We start from the raw sequence: 15,995 nt of genomic DNA, 5'->3' as shown, positions 1-15,995 counted from the left end.
ATGAATAGAATAAAGACAAAACTATACCTTGCTTGTGGTGAAAGCAGTCACGAACATTTTGTGAACGTGTCACAAAATGACAACCAGAATTCATTGACATCCTGTCAAGTGAAACGCGCAATATCGCTCAGAAAATGTAAAACAGTGTATCTCTCTCAGTGATTTTCAGTGAAATGAGCTTGAAGCTCAAGATTCTAGTTTGAGCATTCTAGTTTGAACATTCTACCACGAACATTCTAGTTTGAAGATTCTACTTCTGCCTGCTTCCCCCCTTTATGATGTCACTGCAGCTTTTAGAATCTTCATCACCAAAGTTGATCAATGAAATTGGCTAAGCACAGTCAAGCTTATTTCTATATTATCTTTCTGCATTTATTTATTTAAACGTATATTATTGCAAAAAAATAGAACTTCTAAGGAAAATACAATGCACTAATCAGTAATTAATAAAATACCTGTAATTAATTTTTTTTTAAATCAGAAAAGGCTCTTTTGATTGGTGGAATTAATTTACTTGTTATTCTGGCAGTGCATATGTATATATACAGTGCATACTGAATATAATTTTTTAAAAAGTATTTAAAAATGTGATGGTAAAATGAAGGTAAAAATGTCTTAACTAAATGCACGATTGTATTACCTTATGGCCTCTTAACAAATAAATATCTTGTATCTTGTATCTTGTATCTTAACAATAGAGTTCTTCAGTAACGCGGAAGCATGTAGTAGATTGTAGTCTTTCATGTTAGCATTTAAGGACTTCCTGGTTCGTATCGGCTTCCGGCCTCCATTGGGAATGAATAGGGGCCAGTTTCAAATAAGCTCCGAGTGCAAGCACGCGCTTAGCGAACCCCCGCAAACTGTCGAGGGTGTTAAAAATAGGCTGTAGGTATGACATGGTTGATCATTTTGTGTCAAACTTCGACATAAATACGATGTTGCGTCCATATGCTAAACCCGGAAACTTTTGGCGACTACAGAAGCGGCGCCTGTATCTAACGTCATGTACGTGCGGAGGGTTGTACCCATGGCAACCAAAGGAAAGCATGTAGTTCGGAAGTTTTAATGATCAGAAAGGGGTTAGCAATATTGAATTATAATCGTCATGATTTAACATGTGAATACACCAACATGATGATACGATCCGTTCCACTAATGAGAAAGGGATGCGGGGACACGCTAATGTTCGTTGTTGGCGTGCAACTTATATTTTTGCCAAACCTGAATCTCTATGGCGTGTTGCAATGTAAAAAATCGCCATAGAACCGGAAGTCCAAACGCCGCATACAAGTTGACGTCAACGCTGAAGAACTCTATAGGGATCTGTCTCTATCTCTCTCTTTCTCTCTTGCTCGCTCTCGTTCTCGTTCGCTCTCTCTCTAATTTTACAATCTCATTCTTATTAGCCTTATTATACACTTGACTGATAAATGGTTAAAAAATTGAAAAAAGTTTATAAATAATTGCAGGGAAAGAAAGGAATCACTGGAGCATCTTCAGATGACTCTGAAGACGACGTGAGAACGTCGAAACGTTAGTCTTGGCGCTTGCCCAATAAAACAAGTTAATTCCCACATCTGAAGATGCTCCGGTGATTCCTTTCTTTCCCTGCATTTACCAAGTCCTTTCCCGTGACGCACCAGATTGTGAAGTGCAGGAGCGCGGAGGATATCTCTCTTTGCTACTTAATAAATTATTGACGAGGACAAAAAAAAAAAAGTTAACTTTTGGAAAAAGGTATGCAATCTATTTTACAGGTACATTTTTGATTCATGGTTGTCTGCATCTCTGCTCTTCACAGGATGACCGTCTGCGGACCCCTCTGCTGAAGTTGAAGCTGGCCGTGTGCAGCGTGATGCCGGAACAGATCGCCAGATACAACATGGACTGCATGGCCAAGGCTGCTGCCAACAAGTACGCCACTCACTCACTCACTCACTCACTCACTCACTCACTCACTCACTCACTCACTCACTCACTCACTCACTCACTCACTCACTCACTCACTCACTCACTCACTCACTCACTCACTCACTCACTCACTCACTCACTCACTCACTCACTCACTCACATCCGTTTGGTGCCAAAGTATTTGAACAACTTGCTTCACACTGAAATCAACACATTGCAGATACAAATACAGTGCAGAAGTAATTTCCCCAGAAAATCGTCAATTTAACACATTGAAAGGTTAGACATGTTAACAGCAGACAACTCGACATAAATATTAGCAAATGCATTATTCATGAAGTACATTGTTGCAAGTGATGGCTAAGTGTGCTTAACCTATTGATGCTTGATGCTGCGTATACGCAACATTGACCCAAGTGCCTGAAGCTGCAAAGACGCATCATTAAGGCTAATGAGTTGAGATTTTTTAAAAGAAAAAAATGTGGGTGTGTTAGAGCTGAATGAACATATTTTGGTGTAAGATGAGGGTCTTCGCTTTTAAGTGCAACATATTTCATGTTTTTTATAATGCTTCGGAGGCTGAGACATTTTTACAGGCTGATGGCACCTTTTCCCAAAAAGGGCTTAAGCATTTAGCAGGCGTTTTTTTACAGGTGTCTTGGGTATCAGTGGGTTAAAGAAGCGCATAAGACCCTGATTTGCATTTGCATTTATAAAAAAGGTACTCAATCGGTTCAACTTGTGGGATAAATTGTGGTAAATAAAGTGTATGTTGTGTCCACAGGCAGCAGTCTGAGGAGGGCGAGAAGAACGGCTCTGAGGAGGAGGACGAGGAGAAGCCCGGCAGGAGGGTGATGGGACCCCGCAAGAAGTTCCTCTGGGACGACAAACTCAGGTAGGAGGACGCCACTAGAAACTTCTGAATCAGGTTTCACCCCGAGTGGAGTGCTGAAGTTATTTTACAATTAATAATTCAGAATTAATTAATTCAGTCGAGTTTACTTTGATCTTTCCTTTAATTCCGAATTAAGGTGTTTTTCATGACGTTTTCAAAGCAGAATAAAGCTTTATTCAGAATTAAAGTCAGTTAATTCTGAATTAAATGCCTCATGTAAACGTAGCAATCGTCCATTCGCACTGTGATTGAAACCAGATCCAGACCAATTTGTAATCATCCATCAAATAACTTTCAAGTTGCAAAAGATATTATTTATTCAAGTTATAGAAATTGCAGTGCAATGTAAACACAACTTTGTAATCCACCCTATACACTCTCAAAAAAACCTTTATATTTCTATTAGGGCTGCACGATTATGGAAAAAATCATAATCACGATTATTTGGGTCAAAATCATAATCACGATTATTAATCACTATTATTGTTTTTTGCTGATTTTTTTCAAAATTATAACAACATTAAATATAACCAAGAATGAATTGTATACAGGATGAGCAAAATAAATGTAATTGTAGTAATTATGTAAAAGGCAATAGCATGGAACTTAGGTGAACAGATTTCTGGCCGGAAATGCCAGCCTGTCAGTATGTTCTGGCTTCAAGGAGACTCTCGAAGATAAGGTCACTAGTGCCACGATTAAATCCCGATTGAAATCACGATTTCGATATCACGATTTTCGATTATTTTCGATTAATTGTGCAGCCCTAATTTCTATGCAGTAATCTGTGATGTATGCAAGTGTAAAGGTTAGGGGGTTGCTCAATCTCTCATCCCAGATGGGCAAACAAGTGGTTATGGCAGAGATGGCACCTTTGTCCATAGACATTCCTGAACATATAATTTTTGTAAGAATACACTTGCCAATCTGCAGATTTCCAATAATGTATAATGCACTTTCAGATCCATATCAGAGTGTGTGCGTGCGTCCGTGCGTGTGTGTGCGTGGAGTGTACTATTGTCCCCAGGGGGAAATTAGTCTTGTACTTCACCCAGTGCATTACCTACAATACAGTACTCACTCCCATACCCAGCATATAACATAACATCACAAATATAACATAAAAAAACACAACATAAATAAATGTATAACTGTATTGCAGGACTCTGCTGTGCAGCCTGGTGCGTGTGAAGCTGAGCTGCTACGAGCAGGAGCCTGATGGCTCAGGGCTGTCTGTGGAGGACTACCTCAAGGCCTTCATGGAGAACGAGGTCAAACCACTCTGGCCCAAGGGCTGGATGCAGGCCAGGTGAGGGGGGAAATGAAAGGGTGTGTGTGTGTGTGTGTGCGTGTGCGCGTGCGTGTGCGTGTGCGCGTGCGTGCATGCATGTGTTCAGGATACTTTCTTTGTGTGTGTGTGTGTGTGTGTGTGTTTGAGTTTGAGTGTTCTTATTGTACGTGTATGCTGTCTTTTCTGTGTCTGTTATGTGCAGTGTATGAGTCAGTGCGTCTTGGTGGTTTTGTTAATCGTAAAATAAGGTTGTCCAAAACCGTTCCAGTGCTTCGTCAATTTAACAAGGAGAAGAAAGGCGCCTCAGAAATTCGCTTGTTGTTCTCCATATGCTGAAATGGCAAAAAGAGCATTTGTGTAGTTCAGATGAGACACATCTACTTCGTTTAAATGAGACAATTTTGCTTCCAACCTTTTTAAAATAAACATAAGAAATTGACTTGGTGGTGTTTTATAAGGGGCAGTCTTCTTTGTTATGTTGAATGTCAAGGCTGTTGGTCATTTTCGATGTTTGTTTTCTTCACAGGATGCTGTTTAAGGAAAGTCGAGCTGTGCATGGCCACCTTACTGGACTGTGAGTTTATTTAAAGTACTTTTACATTGCACTACTGTCATTGCTACCAAAAAGTTTTGGGAGATTTTATGTTCGTGAATTAAAAATGTTTTGTTCTCTCTTCTTTCTTTGTAATTACAGGGGCAAGAAAAGAATAGTTCCTGGACCCAAAGCTATCAAAGCCAAGGTGAGTGAATCAATTTGTTTTGTCTTCTGCCAAGGTTGCATTATTTCATTTTGATGCATACCGATAACCTAATGAGTAGTGCCGCAATTTCAGCAAAAGTACTGGGATGTCAAAAACATTACTCTGAGTATATATTTTACATAAAACGACAATCATGTCAGTTCACGCTCGATATTTTCACGATCAATATTTTGAGTTTCACAAAATCACCCTGTGAATTTGACTATTTACTCATTGACCTCATCTCAAGAGTCCGCAGACTGTTCCCAAGCCATCTGTGAAACGCGGCAGCTATTTCAATAGTTTTTTAGGGCTAAACAACTCATCAGTCAAAAAAACCCCAACTGAATTCCAACAAGCCATCTGGGAGGTTTCCATGGGTGACTTGGGCCAAATAAACTACTGCTGATTAACTTCAGTAAAACTAACTAGAAAAGCGCTCAGAGAGTGCACCACCACCCTCTGGTGGACAGAAACAGACGCACACTGAAAACACCCAACAAACTCGAACAATCATTTAACCTCTGTGGTGGAGGTAATTACAACTTCACCACAAAAGACACCATCTTTCCTTTCTTCCCCACAGGAGGGCTCTTGGATGCCCAGAACCGGTCCAGTTGGGGCAGTAGGAGTCCTGCCCTCCTCCTCCAGCTCCGTGCCCTCTGCTCCTCTCCCGATGGCGGTGCGGCGGCCACCCCCCGTGGCCTCCCCGTCGGAGCCAATCTGCCTGTCGGACTCCCTGGACGAGGACCTGGCCGCCAACTCGCTGGACTCCATCTCCCAGGCACTGGCCCTGCTCAGCAATGCAGCCAAGGGCCTCACACATGTACGTTCCCATTGTGTCATTAATGTTGCTTTACATGGTGTTGTTATTGTTTCGTAGCTGCAGTAGCTAGTAGAAGTTGTATTGTTGTTCAGCAATGCTGCCAAGGACCTTAGATATGTAAATTCCCATTATTTACTTAACATGGCATTGTGTGTTGTTATTAGGGGTGTAAATCACAGCCTCCATGATGATACGTTATGGTATCGATTTCTTAAAGCAGGGATTTGATTATTTTCGATACTTAGGAATTCCCCGCGATACGATTCGATTCGATTTTTTCCCATTACTTTTCCACTTCTGTTATATTATGGAGCTAGGGCACTGGACAGGGAGCAGTGATTCGATCGATTCACCTATGATTAATTGATAAGTGGTGTTTTTTTTGGCCAAATCCTTGTGTTAAAAATTTAAATGAACTTCTATTCATAGTCTTTGATCCAAAGGTGAATAAAATGTTCCCACTCTTCATAGCCGTCTTCACACACACTTCGTCATGCCCATTTCACCTGGGTCTCTCGCCAGTCGAGTCACCGATTAACTCATTCAGTGCCAGCCATTTTCAAATTCACACCGGGGGGGTTGCCAGGCTTTTTTCAACGTTTGAGTGATTTTTCAAGAGCCATAAAAATTGAGTTCTTTGTCCATGTGAACAACAAACATACCAGATCAACGTTTTAGGCCCCACCCTCCATAAAAAAACCGCAATTGACTTGATATCAAGTCTTTGGCACTGTGCCATACATTCTGAAAAGACTCATTTTCAAGTCCATGGCACTCAAAGAGCTACTTGCAATTTATTTTAAAAAAAATCAATTTCGATTGATTAAAGTCAGTTCGTCGTGCGGATAATATGGAATTAAATCATGCATTTATTTTTTATATAAGAACTGAGAAAGTTGAATAAAATAATTCATTCAAGTAAATAAATGAAACCCTAAACCCTAAATCTTCCTGACTTTACAGACCAACGGCCCCTGCCCCACCACTGCCGCTGCCGCCGCCACCCTGGCGGCCACCCTGGCCAGCAGCATGCCCCCGGGCCTCGGGGCAGCAGCGGTCGCCAGCCTCTACGCCTCCCCCCAGCTCTCCCATTCCCTGCCCTCCTCCATCGCGGGCACCAGGCTGGACAACACGGCGCTCCTCTCCTCCCTGGCAGCCAGCATGAGCAGCACTCTCGTATCTACCTCCTCTCCCTCCGCCTCGCCCCTCATCGCCTCCTCCTCGTCTTCGGCGGCGCGAACGCACGCCAGTGTTACCTCTTCCCCCTCCACCTCCTCGTTGAGAGGAGGAGACGCATACGGGTTGTTGTCGTCGTCTTCCCACACGACTCCTCATAGCAGACACTCCGCCATCACCTCCACCGCGCACCGTTCTGCTGTGGGGAGTGCCACAGGGCTGAACGCTCCCTCCCCGCCTAAACCTCGCCCACCACCCACCTCCTCCCCTCTCCTGCCCCCCGGCTCTCAGCAGCAGAAGCCCTTCTGCCCCCCGGGCGCCGGCGCTGCCGGCAGTGGCGTCAAGCCTGGCCAGGCAACTCCTCAGAGGAGCAGCAGCAGCAACGGAGGTGGAATGGTTGGAGGTGCACAGCAGCAAGTAAAATCCAACTCCCACCCGCTGCAACTCAACGCCCAGCAGAGGCTGCCTGGTTCCCCTTCCCCAGTGCCCTCCTCCCCCACCACCGCCACCCCATCCAAGCCTCATCTCCAGGCTGCGTACTCCCCACAGTCCAACTTCATCACCCCCATGCAGGCCACCCTCACCAAGTCCTCCCACAGCAGCAGCAGTTCCTCCATCATCAAGCTGACGCAGCCACGGCCCCCGGCCCAGACGCCTCCGCCGGCCTCCTCCCCGTCCCCCTCTTCCTCCCCCTCCCCCTCCTCTTCCACCTCCTCCTCCCCTTCCTCCTCTTCCCTCGCTCACGCCCGGCCCCAGGCGGTGGGCAACTCCCCCCACCAGTACGGCGGGGGCGGCAAGGGAGGCGTTGTCGGGCCCGGCTTTCGGCAGAACTTTACCTCGCCCGGCGGCTCCGCCGTCGCCAAGTCGTCGGCTCAGGCGGTCTACGGATTCGCCGGTGGTCAGAAGGCCTCCGCCTCTCTTGTCGGTGGAGGACTTGGAACTGGGAGTGTTAATATCTCCAGCCCAGTGGGTACACCACCCTCTGTGATACAGCTGGATTCCAGTTCCCCATCCCCCTCTCCTTCTGGGTTGACTGGCAGCCACGGGGGCCAACGGCAGAGGGCGTCCGGAGGAGGAGGGGCGGGACATAGTGCCAAAAGCAGTCGAGCAGCAGCAGCAGCAGCAGCGTCGGCCTCAGCAGCACTGCCCTCGTCACCACCAGTCACCTCACACCTCTCACAGGTGAGCCAGGAACCAGACCAAGGAGTGCTGCGTTACTCATGGAGTTAGAACAATTTTGCCAATAGCTTGAATTGACCTTTGGTCAATCAACGTTCAATGGTGGTCCTCTGCCAATCATAGCGCAAAAAGAGGTCTGACAGTTTTTGACTGACAGTCCTCCATTGCTCACAAAGACCTCTTGTGTCGTCTCAGCAAGATATTGCTGTATTTTTATTAAAATATTTTTGGAAGTTGTGTCTTAGTCACTGCCTAAACCGTGGTGATATGAGAGGATAGAATGTTTACCTGTCCGACCTTGTAACTAACTGGGGCGGGGCTTTACCAAAGGTGAAAGGTTGTTGGGGCGAGTTATGCACTGTTGCTCTAATTATTGATCATAGCCTGTCTGCAGAGGCAGTTTAACCCATTTTGTCCTAAGCCCTTTTTGGGAAAAGGTGCCCTCTCCCTATTAAAACCTAAATATTTCAGCCTCCGAAGCACACAAAAACATGAAATAAGTTGCATTTAAAAGCTAAAACTTTCATTTTCATGTACTAGAATGTGTCCATACAGCTGTAACATACCCACATTTTTAAGAAAACAGCTCAAATCTCAAGAACCTGAATACAGCGTATATGTCGCTCCAGGACACAATGGGTTAAAGGAAAATATTCTGGCCCCTGCTGTAGTAACACCTCTCTCCTCCTCCTCCTCCTCCTCCACAGGTGACCTCGGCCGCCGCTGCCTCCAACCTGCTGGGCTCGGTGCCCCCGTCTCTGCCGCTGGGCTTCGGCATGCTGGGCGGCCTGGTGCCCGTCTCGCTGCCCTTCCAGTTCCCGTCGCTGCTCAACTTCACGCCCCCCACCACCTTGGGCTCGCCCTCTGCCACAGCTGCTGCTGCCGCCGCCGCCGCTGCCAACTCAGGATACACCGCCCTGGCACAAAGTGAGTAACACTCACCCACTTACAGTGCCCTTGCACAGACTTAAGAGTAAGAGTACTTACCAGCTTGCCAACGTGTGTATTTGGGAGAGATCTCTTTATAAAAAAATGTTTGAATCAAAACTGAAAAAATATTTTGTGTAAATTTGACCAAAAAAACCCCAAATGTTTTAAGTGCGTATCGGAAACTATGGCAGCCCAATTTAAACTATGGCAGTGCGCCATAGTTTCCTCAATGTATGGGAAACACTGGGTGTTGTGTCCTGATTTTGATTTCAAGTGATTAGCCCATTCAAATACCAATACATATTTTCAGAGATGTTTTTCTTGTGTTAGATGTGTTATCTAAGCCGTTTGTGCCAGTGTGTGTTGTATCTTGATTTCGATTCAGAGTGAGTGCCTACCAACAATTTGCAGAGCTTTTCCAAAATGCAAAAATAAATAAATAGTTTAAATGCAACTGTACATCCAACTCCCTGACATGGAGTGAGTAGCCTGACCTTGGTCTTGACCTTGATTTGTGTCTATTTATTGCCATATTCCTGCAAGTTTGTAAGTGTGGCTTTGTCAAGAGTTTTGGACACACGGGTCTGCTGTGATTTTTCCCCATCTTGTAACCCTTTTTCACTCTTGTTGATCATCTCCACAATGGTTGGCCTCCTCCATTCAATCATTCGTCCTTGTGATCCTCCATCCCTCTCTGCCTCCACTCTGCGCTGGCTCCCTCCATCCCTTCCTCATTTGACCTCTGTATCTGCTTCTCCTCTGTGTGTGTATGTTGTCTCCTCTCCTCTCATCTCCTCCAACTTCCGTCCTCTCCTCTCCTCTCCTCTCCTCTCCTCTCCTCTCCTCTCCTCTCCTCTCCTCTCCTCTCCTCTCTCTCCTCTCCTCTCCTCTCTCTCCTCTCCTCTCCTCTCTCTCCTCTCCTCTCCTCTCCTCCTCTTCTCTTCTCCTCTCCTGCCACTCTCTCCTCAGATCTGTTTAAGAGCCTCCAGTCAGGGTCTCAGGCTGCTCTCCCTCCTCACTTGCAGCTTGCTTTCTCAGGTAAACTCAGCCCCTCCTCCTCACCCGCCTCCTTTTCCTGCCCTACCTCGTCCTCCTCCTCCTCCTCCTCCTCCTCCTCCTCCTCCTCCTCCTCCTCCTCCTGTTTGAAAAGGTGCTCCTCCACTAGGTGGAGCTTGTGAAGCTTGTGGTCCTGATGAGCTGGAGTCTAGATCAGTGGTTTAACAAAGTGGGGCACTTGTCATGGTGAAGTTTGGAAACCCCTGGGGCCGGATTCACAAAACTATTCTTAAGATAAATCTTAGGAAGATTCTTAAGAAAAAAACTAAGAAGTTCCTAAGATCTATCTTAAGTGAAATTCTTCAATATTTTCTTAAGAACAATGCCAGTTCTTAAGAACTTCTTAATTTCTTCCTCATTTAAGAACTTTTTAGAATAATGCTTCTTAGTTGCCATGGCAATCAACAGGATTCTACCTACCTACTCCAAACACTATGTAGGCCTAGAAAAAAAACTGCTGGCTCCTAAACATAATTTAATACATTATCATCATTATTACTACAACATAGTTACAATGATAAGTATTATTGTTGTGATGATAATAATAATAACAATAATGATAATAATAATAATAATAATAATAATACAAATACATTAATTACATTTAATTAATATATTATTATTGTTGCATTTACAGCAATACAATATACCTTTTGTATAATAGAGCCTATATAAAATGTAGGCCTATTTTAATATTTTAGTTGAACAAGCTGACTACATTCAAATAGGCTTAAGGTAAAGCCACTAAAAGTTACATTGAATGAAAGCTTGTAGACTAACTGAAAAAATATATATATAAAAAATAGAGATTTCACACAGTCACAAAACATTAAAAAATATTTTTTTGAATTCCGTTTTGTGAAAATGGGTTCAAATAAATAAAATGTGACTGTTAAGACAGAGTATAGGGTTGTCTTATATTTGAGAAGAAAACTAAGACAAATCTTAAGAAAATAGTCTTCAAGAATCTCAATATTCTTAACTTTTTTCTTAGGGGAAAATCTTAGGAAGAAAGTTAAGAAACAACTTAAGAATTCCGTTTGTGAATATGGAATCTTCTTAACTTTTGTCTTAAGTCAGAAAAGTGACAGTTAAGAACTATTTAGTTCTTAAGAAAGCTTTGTGAATCCGGCCCCAGAGATCATGTCTTGTGAAAGTTCTCATTCATCCAGATTTTTTTCCAATCTCCAAGAAGTCTTGTTTACTGAGGACTAAAGCCCTTTGGATAACACAGCCTGGATGAATGACGATCTTCACAGCCAGGTCCAGATGCTTGCAAGTTGCAACCTCAGCTCCTATGGAGTCTATTTCATGTCATGACATGGAAATGTGATCGTGTGATAATGGAAACACCTTAGTTTCACCTCAGTACTTGAATTCCACCTGATCTGGATCATACAATGCCCATACAAAGTCTACACACCCCTGTTCAAATGCCAGGTATTTGTGATGTAAAAAATAACAGACAAATAATGTCACCATTTTTTCCACCTTTAATCTAAACTATTAAACTAAGCTTTAAAGGGAAAAAAAATTGAAAATAAAAAAAGGTATGCACACCTTAAACTTTGTTGCAGCACCTTTGAGTTTTATTACTGCACTCTGTCTTTTTGGGTAAGAGTCTAGTATGGCACATGTTGAAGTGGCGGTAATGGTGGAAAGCTCGCACATCCACAGGAACGTCTGACCTGGGAGCAGGACCACAAGTGACTAGATGATTCAGAGAAAAAGTCTGCTGCACGCCCAGCATTTCTTTTGCTCCCAATATTTTATTTTTTCGTGACGTTTCGGGTTTTACCCCTTCTTCAGACGTCTGAAGAAGGAGTAAAGCTCGAAACGTCACGAAAAAATAAAATATTGGGAGCAAAAGAAATCCTGGTCGTGCAGCTGACTTTTTCTCTGAATCACATGTTGAAGTGGCAGCATTTGTCCCCTCGTCTTTGCAAAAGCACTCCAAATCTGAAAGATTGCGAGTGCATCTCCTGTGCATAGCCCTCTTCAGATCACCCAACAGATGTCCCATTCAACAGTTACATCACAAAAACGTAACATTTGAACAGGGTTGTGTAGACCTAAAATAAGCACTGTAGCTAATGAATGCCACTCAGAAGTGTTTCTTCAAGCTCCACTTTTTATTCCATATGCCTGCAGCGCCTTCTCTGTCCTGTCCTACTCTTTGCTCCCCCTGTTGAAATCAAATCATTTTGTCCTGTTTTCCTCTCGTTCTGTTACTCCCCTTTTGTAAATGTCTCACTGAAGATCTGTTTGCTTGCAATTCCAAAACACGGCACAAGAAGGAAAAGAAACGAAAGTCCTGCTGTGTATTCTCTTTTACCTTTGCAATTTTACTAATTAGGCACCTACCGAAAACAGGGTTGCCAATTAAAATCTGCTCAGTAAAAAGGCTAAAACGAGTATATGGCAGGTCTTTTACTTTCTCTACCCGCAATTTCTGCCTCTGAGTATTGCACCTACAGAAAAATAGATATACCCACCCCATAATAGATATAACCAGCCCAGTTGATGCATGACGTGACTTTTCAGTGTAACAAGTGAGTTTGTGTGTGTGTGTGTGTGTGTGCGCAAATGACCACATGGGCTTCAACCCTTCTCAGATACAAACCAAAGCCAGGGTGGAGACGCAAAGAGGAAGTCCCACTGACCAATCACGCACCGGGACACGGACTGTTAGAACGCCACTGGAGTGACATCACCACCATCACCATCATCATCCTCATCATAATCATCATCAACTGCTTCTGCTGCAGCCTACAGGACGTCAGCACAGCGTTTTTGATCGACACACAGCAGTAGAAGACTGCAAAAGGAGATTTATTATATTATATATATTTTTTTGTTATTGTCTTATCGATGGACCTAACGCATTAATGACCCTCATTCTAATTAAATGTCGTTCTTCTTCTTATTTTTTTTAAAGTGATTTACTGTGTTGGAAATGATAGGAAGGGGTGACCACCTCGTTTATTTTTATTTTTTTGTCAACATGTTTACATGGCAGACCTGTATCACTGTGGTTTGAGAGAGAAAGAGAGAGGGAGTGTTGTAGGATAAATAGATAGAAGCTATATTATTCTAATTTAATTTGTATTTAAGTCAGTGTTCTTTTTTTTCTTGGCCGGACTTGATTCTGTGTATGGACTTTGTTGAATAGGACTCTTTTTTTTGCGATTTTTGTGAATTGGCTCCCTCTCTCGAGTCAGTGGGGTGGTAGTCCTGTCTTGTTGCACCCTTTTTTTCCTACGAAATACAGACTGTTAAATACAGTAGAGCTATTAATAATGAAAATAAGTTATTTATAATTTTTTTCTTTGCTCACAGGGACATACAGATTATGACGTGTAGGAGTGTGTGTGCGTGTGCGTGAGTGTGGATCACTATGGGTGTATGTAGATATATATTATACATTATATTATATGATATGATATAAATACGCTCTATTTTCTTTCCAGTCAATGTGTGTGTGTGTGTGTGTGCGTGTGTGCGTGTGTGCATGCGTGTGTGCCGTGTGTGCGTGCGTGCATGCGTGCGTGCGCGCGTGCGTGCGTGCGCGCGTGCGTGTGCGCGTGTGCGCGCGCGCATGTGTGTGTGATTGAGTTCATATCCCGCTCTCTCTTGCAGTGTCTATGGTGCTGTACACATCACACTGGACCTTGAAATGGGGGAAAAAAAGAAAACTTGAAATGACGACATGGCTCTCTTTATTATTATTTTGTTTTCTTGATATAAATTGAGCAAAAGCGCTCCTGTGGGAAGTGGGTTTGGTTGGGTAAATATTTTTTGCGTGCGTGCTTGCGTTGGTGTGTGCTTGCGTTGGTATGTGTGTGCGTGTGTGTGAAAGAGACGCAGTTGGAGAGAAATTTATATGTAGCCTACTTGAACTTGATTTCAGAGTAAAAAAAAATTATTGCATTGCTTTATCAGTTACTACAAATGAAAGAAAGAAAGAAAATCTCCAATCTCTTACTCAATACAACAGATCGCCTTAGTTTGTATGTATGTTTGAACTATGCAGGACTTATTTGTGGCTTGACTCGTGCACAATGTTCCAGCCTCACACACCTCAACTCCTGTCTCTGCCTCTGGGTCATCTCTCTCTCGCTCTCCCCCTCTCTACAGACTGGCATCATGCATAGGCGTGTGTATCTCACGCCTGTGCGTTCCGTGTTGTGGTGCGACGCCTTTTCAAATTAAGTCATGCTCCTCAAACGTTGTGGAAAAGCACTATTGTCACGTGACGAGGTTTGCTTCATTTTCCCGTCGTGACACCGATTTGCTGTTGCCACTGTGAATTTCTGTTGCTAGACGTGAAAATGCTCTGCTGTGCCCTGACCATAACCATGCCTCACCAAAGCAGTCGGTAAAGCATTGTTTCTTCAGCTTTACTTTTAAGACAAAACGAAACGAGCGAAACAAGCAAGGGAAATGGTGAATTTGTTGTGCAATTGTGCCCAGTCCAAAACCATCCCTAAATCCAACCTGTCACAGGGCGTTGTGGAGCACACGTTAACTTGCAATTGCAAAGGCATTGTACACAAACACGATAGATGGTTCAAATCTCTGTGTTATCTTACTTTTTATGATGCCATGTTGCTCTCTAACGCTCAGCTAAGGAGGATGGCCATGCTAGGGGGAGAGATGAACAACCTGGATTCATTAGGTACAATCCAGTGCCACATACTCCAAATGACACTGGTTTTGCCTGTCAAACACCATTTTCCTAATGTCGAGTGTTCTAGAAGCATTAGTAGTGCGTGAAGCGCCAAGTGATTGGATACTCTGCAGAGTTCACCAAAGAGTGTCAAATCACTGGGCGTTTCACGCACTACCAAGGATAGAACACTTGACATTGGGAAATGGTGAAGGTTAGGGCCTTTGGACAGGCAAACCCTGGTCATTTGTTTGGATGGTCCATATGACCTGTTTTTACCTGTCCAATTAGGGCAGTGCTGCAACGTGGAATCACCTGTCTAATTTAAACCAGGTGATTTGTCCAATCGCTTGGCCAGCATGGCTGCCGACTGCGACATTCTATAATTTCGGCAAACTGTGCTCATGAATCCAGGTTGGCCATCACAGGCTTGGAGTTCTCCCTTTTTCCACTCCTCTTGGCAGGTTGTTTGGTTTCTCAGAACTCGCACATCTTTTTATTAAATCTTTCAGCTTCCAGCTGACATTTACCTCTCCGGAAAACTCAGTTCTTCCTGCATTGTGTAAGCTACTACTACTTACTGCTACTCCTCTTCTTCATTTTACAGATCTATAACTTCCTCTGAGCATTTAAAGAATAATCACTCCTGTGGTGGTGTTTTTTGGGTTTGTTTATTATTTTAGGGTGAATTAAGGTAAATTTGGCCACTTTTTTTGTGCATAGAAGTGAATGGAAAAAAGAGGCCCAATTTACCTGAATTCACCCTATTTTATTTTTTTGACGGATTGAATGAAACCGTGGCGCCAAAGAAAAGTTCCTTGAGGAAAGACTGTTGTGTCGGTGGTCAGCTTGTGAGTTGGCAAACGAGATTCTGTGTGTGAGTGAGCCAGAGAGTGTGTGAAAGACTGTGTGTGTGTGTGCGTGTGCGTGTGATCATTCATTGGAATCATTGAAAAAAAACATGTTTAAGTATTTTCTCAGTGGTGTCTGGATGTCTGTGAGATGTTTTTTTTTCTTTTTTTTCTTGACCCCCTCCACCCCACCCCCTTAAGAAGCCACATGGGTCGAGAACACTTGGGGAGTCACAAACGCTGACAAATATTACATTTCACTGTCTTTGACTCCTTTTATTTTTATCTTTTTATTTTGTAGATTATTTTTGTGTGTTGATTCTAAAATAAAAAAAAGAAATGCTGTCAGGTTTGAGTCTCGTGTGACATCATCTGGTCATTTATAACTGTTTGTGACTGTGCCTAGGTGTGTCGCTGGTCGCTTATTACTAGGGCTGGAACTCGATTAAAATGTTTTAATCGCATTAATCT

The 15,995-nt window shown here is 43.4% G+C and overlaps 1 protein-coding gene across 2 annotated transcripts in view; it reads left to right on the top strand.

The window, feature by feature from the left end:
- The window catches only part of ubn2a (ubinuclein 2a), a 28,749-nt gene extending 15,243 nt beyond the window's left edge, over positions 1 to 13,506 (top strand). Inside the window, exons 10-19 of one of the 2 annotated variants that reach the window (XM_063201953.1) lie at positions 1,802 to 1,914; positions 2,696 to 2,806; positions 3,969 to 4,115; positions 4,624 to 4,671; positions 4,792 to 4,837; positions 5,424 to 5,663; positions 6,627 to 8,021; positions 8,726 to 8,945; positions 9,918 to 9,986; positions 12,620 to 13,506. In XM_063201953.1, coding sequence (XP_063058023.1) covers positions 1,802 to 1,914; positions 2,696 to 2,806; positions 3,969 to 4,115; positions 4,624 to 4,671; positions 4,792 to 4,837; positions 5,424 to 5,663; positions 6,627 to 8,021; positions 8,726 to 8,945; positions 9,918 to 9,986; positions 12,620 to 12,666 — 2,436 coding nt within the window. In that variant the 3' untranslated portion in view covers positions 12,667 to 13,506. The remainder of the gene's footprint in view (positions 1 to 1,801; positions 1,915 to 2,695; positions 2,807 to 3,968; positions 4,116 to 4,623; positions 4,672 to 4,791; positions 4,838 to 5,423; positions 5,664 to 6,626; positions 8,022 to 8,725; positions 8,946 to 9,917; positions 9,987 to 12,619) is intronic. The other variant, XM_063201961.1, reaches the window with a different exon arrangement.
- Positions 13,507 to 15,995: the final 2,489 nt, after the last annotated feature.

The sequence above is a fragment of the Engraulis encrasicolus genome, chromosome 1 (assembly GCF_034702125.1).
Source record: "Engraulis encrasicolus isolate BLACKSEA-1 chromosome 1, IST_EnEncr_1.0, whole genome shotgun sequence".
Lineage (NCBI taxonomy): Eukaryota > Metazoa > Chordata > Actinopteri > Clupeiformes > Engraulidae > Engraulis > Engraulis encrasicolus.
This window is presented reverse-complemented; position numbering and strand designations above follow the sequence as displayed.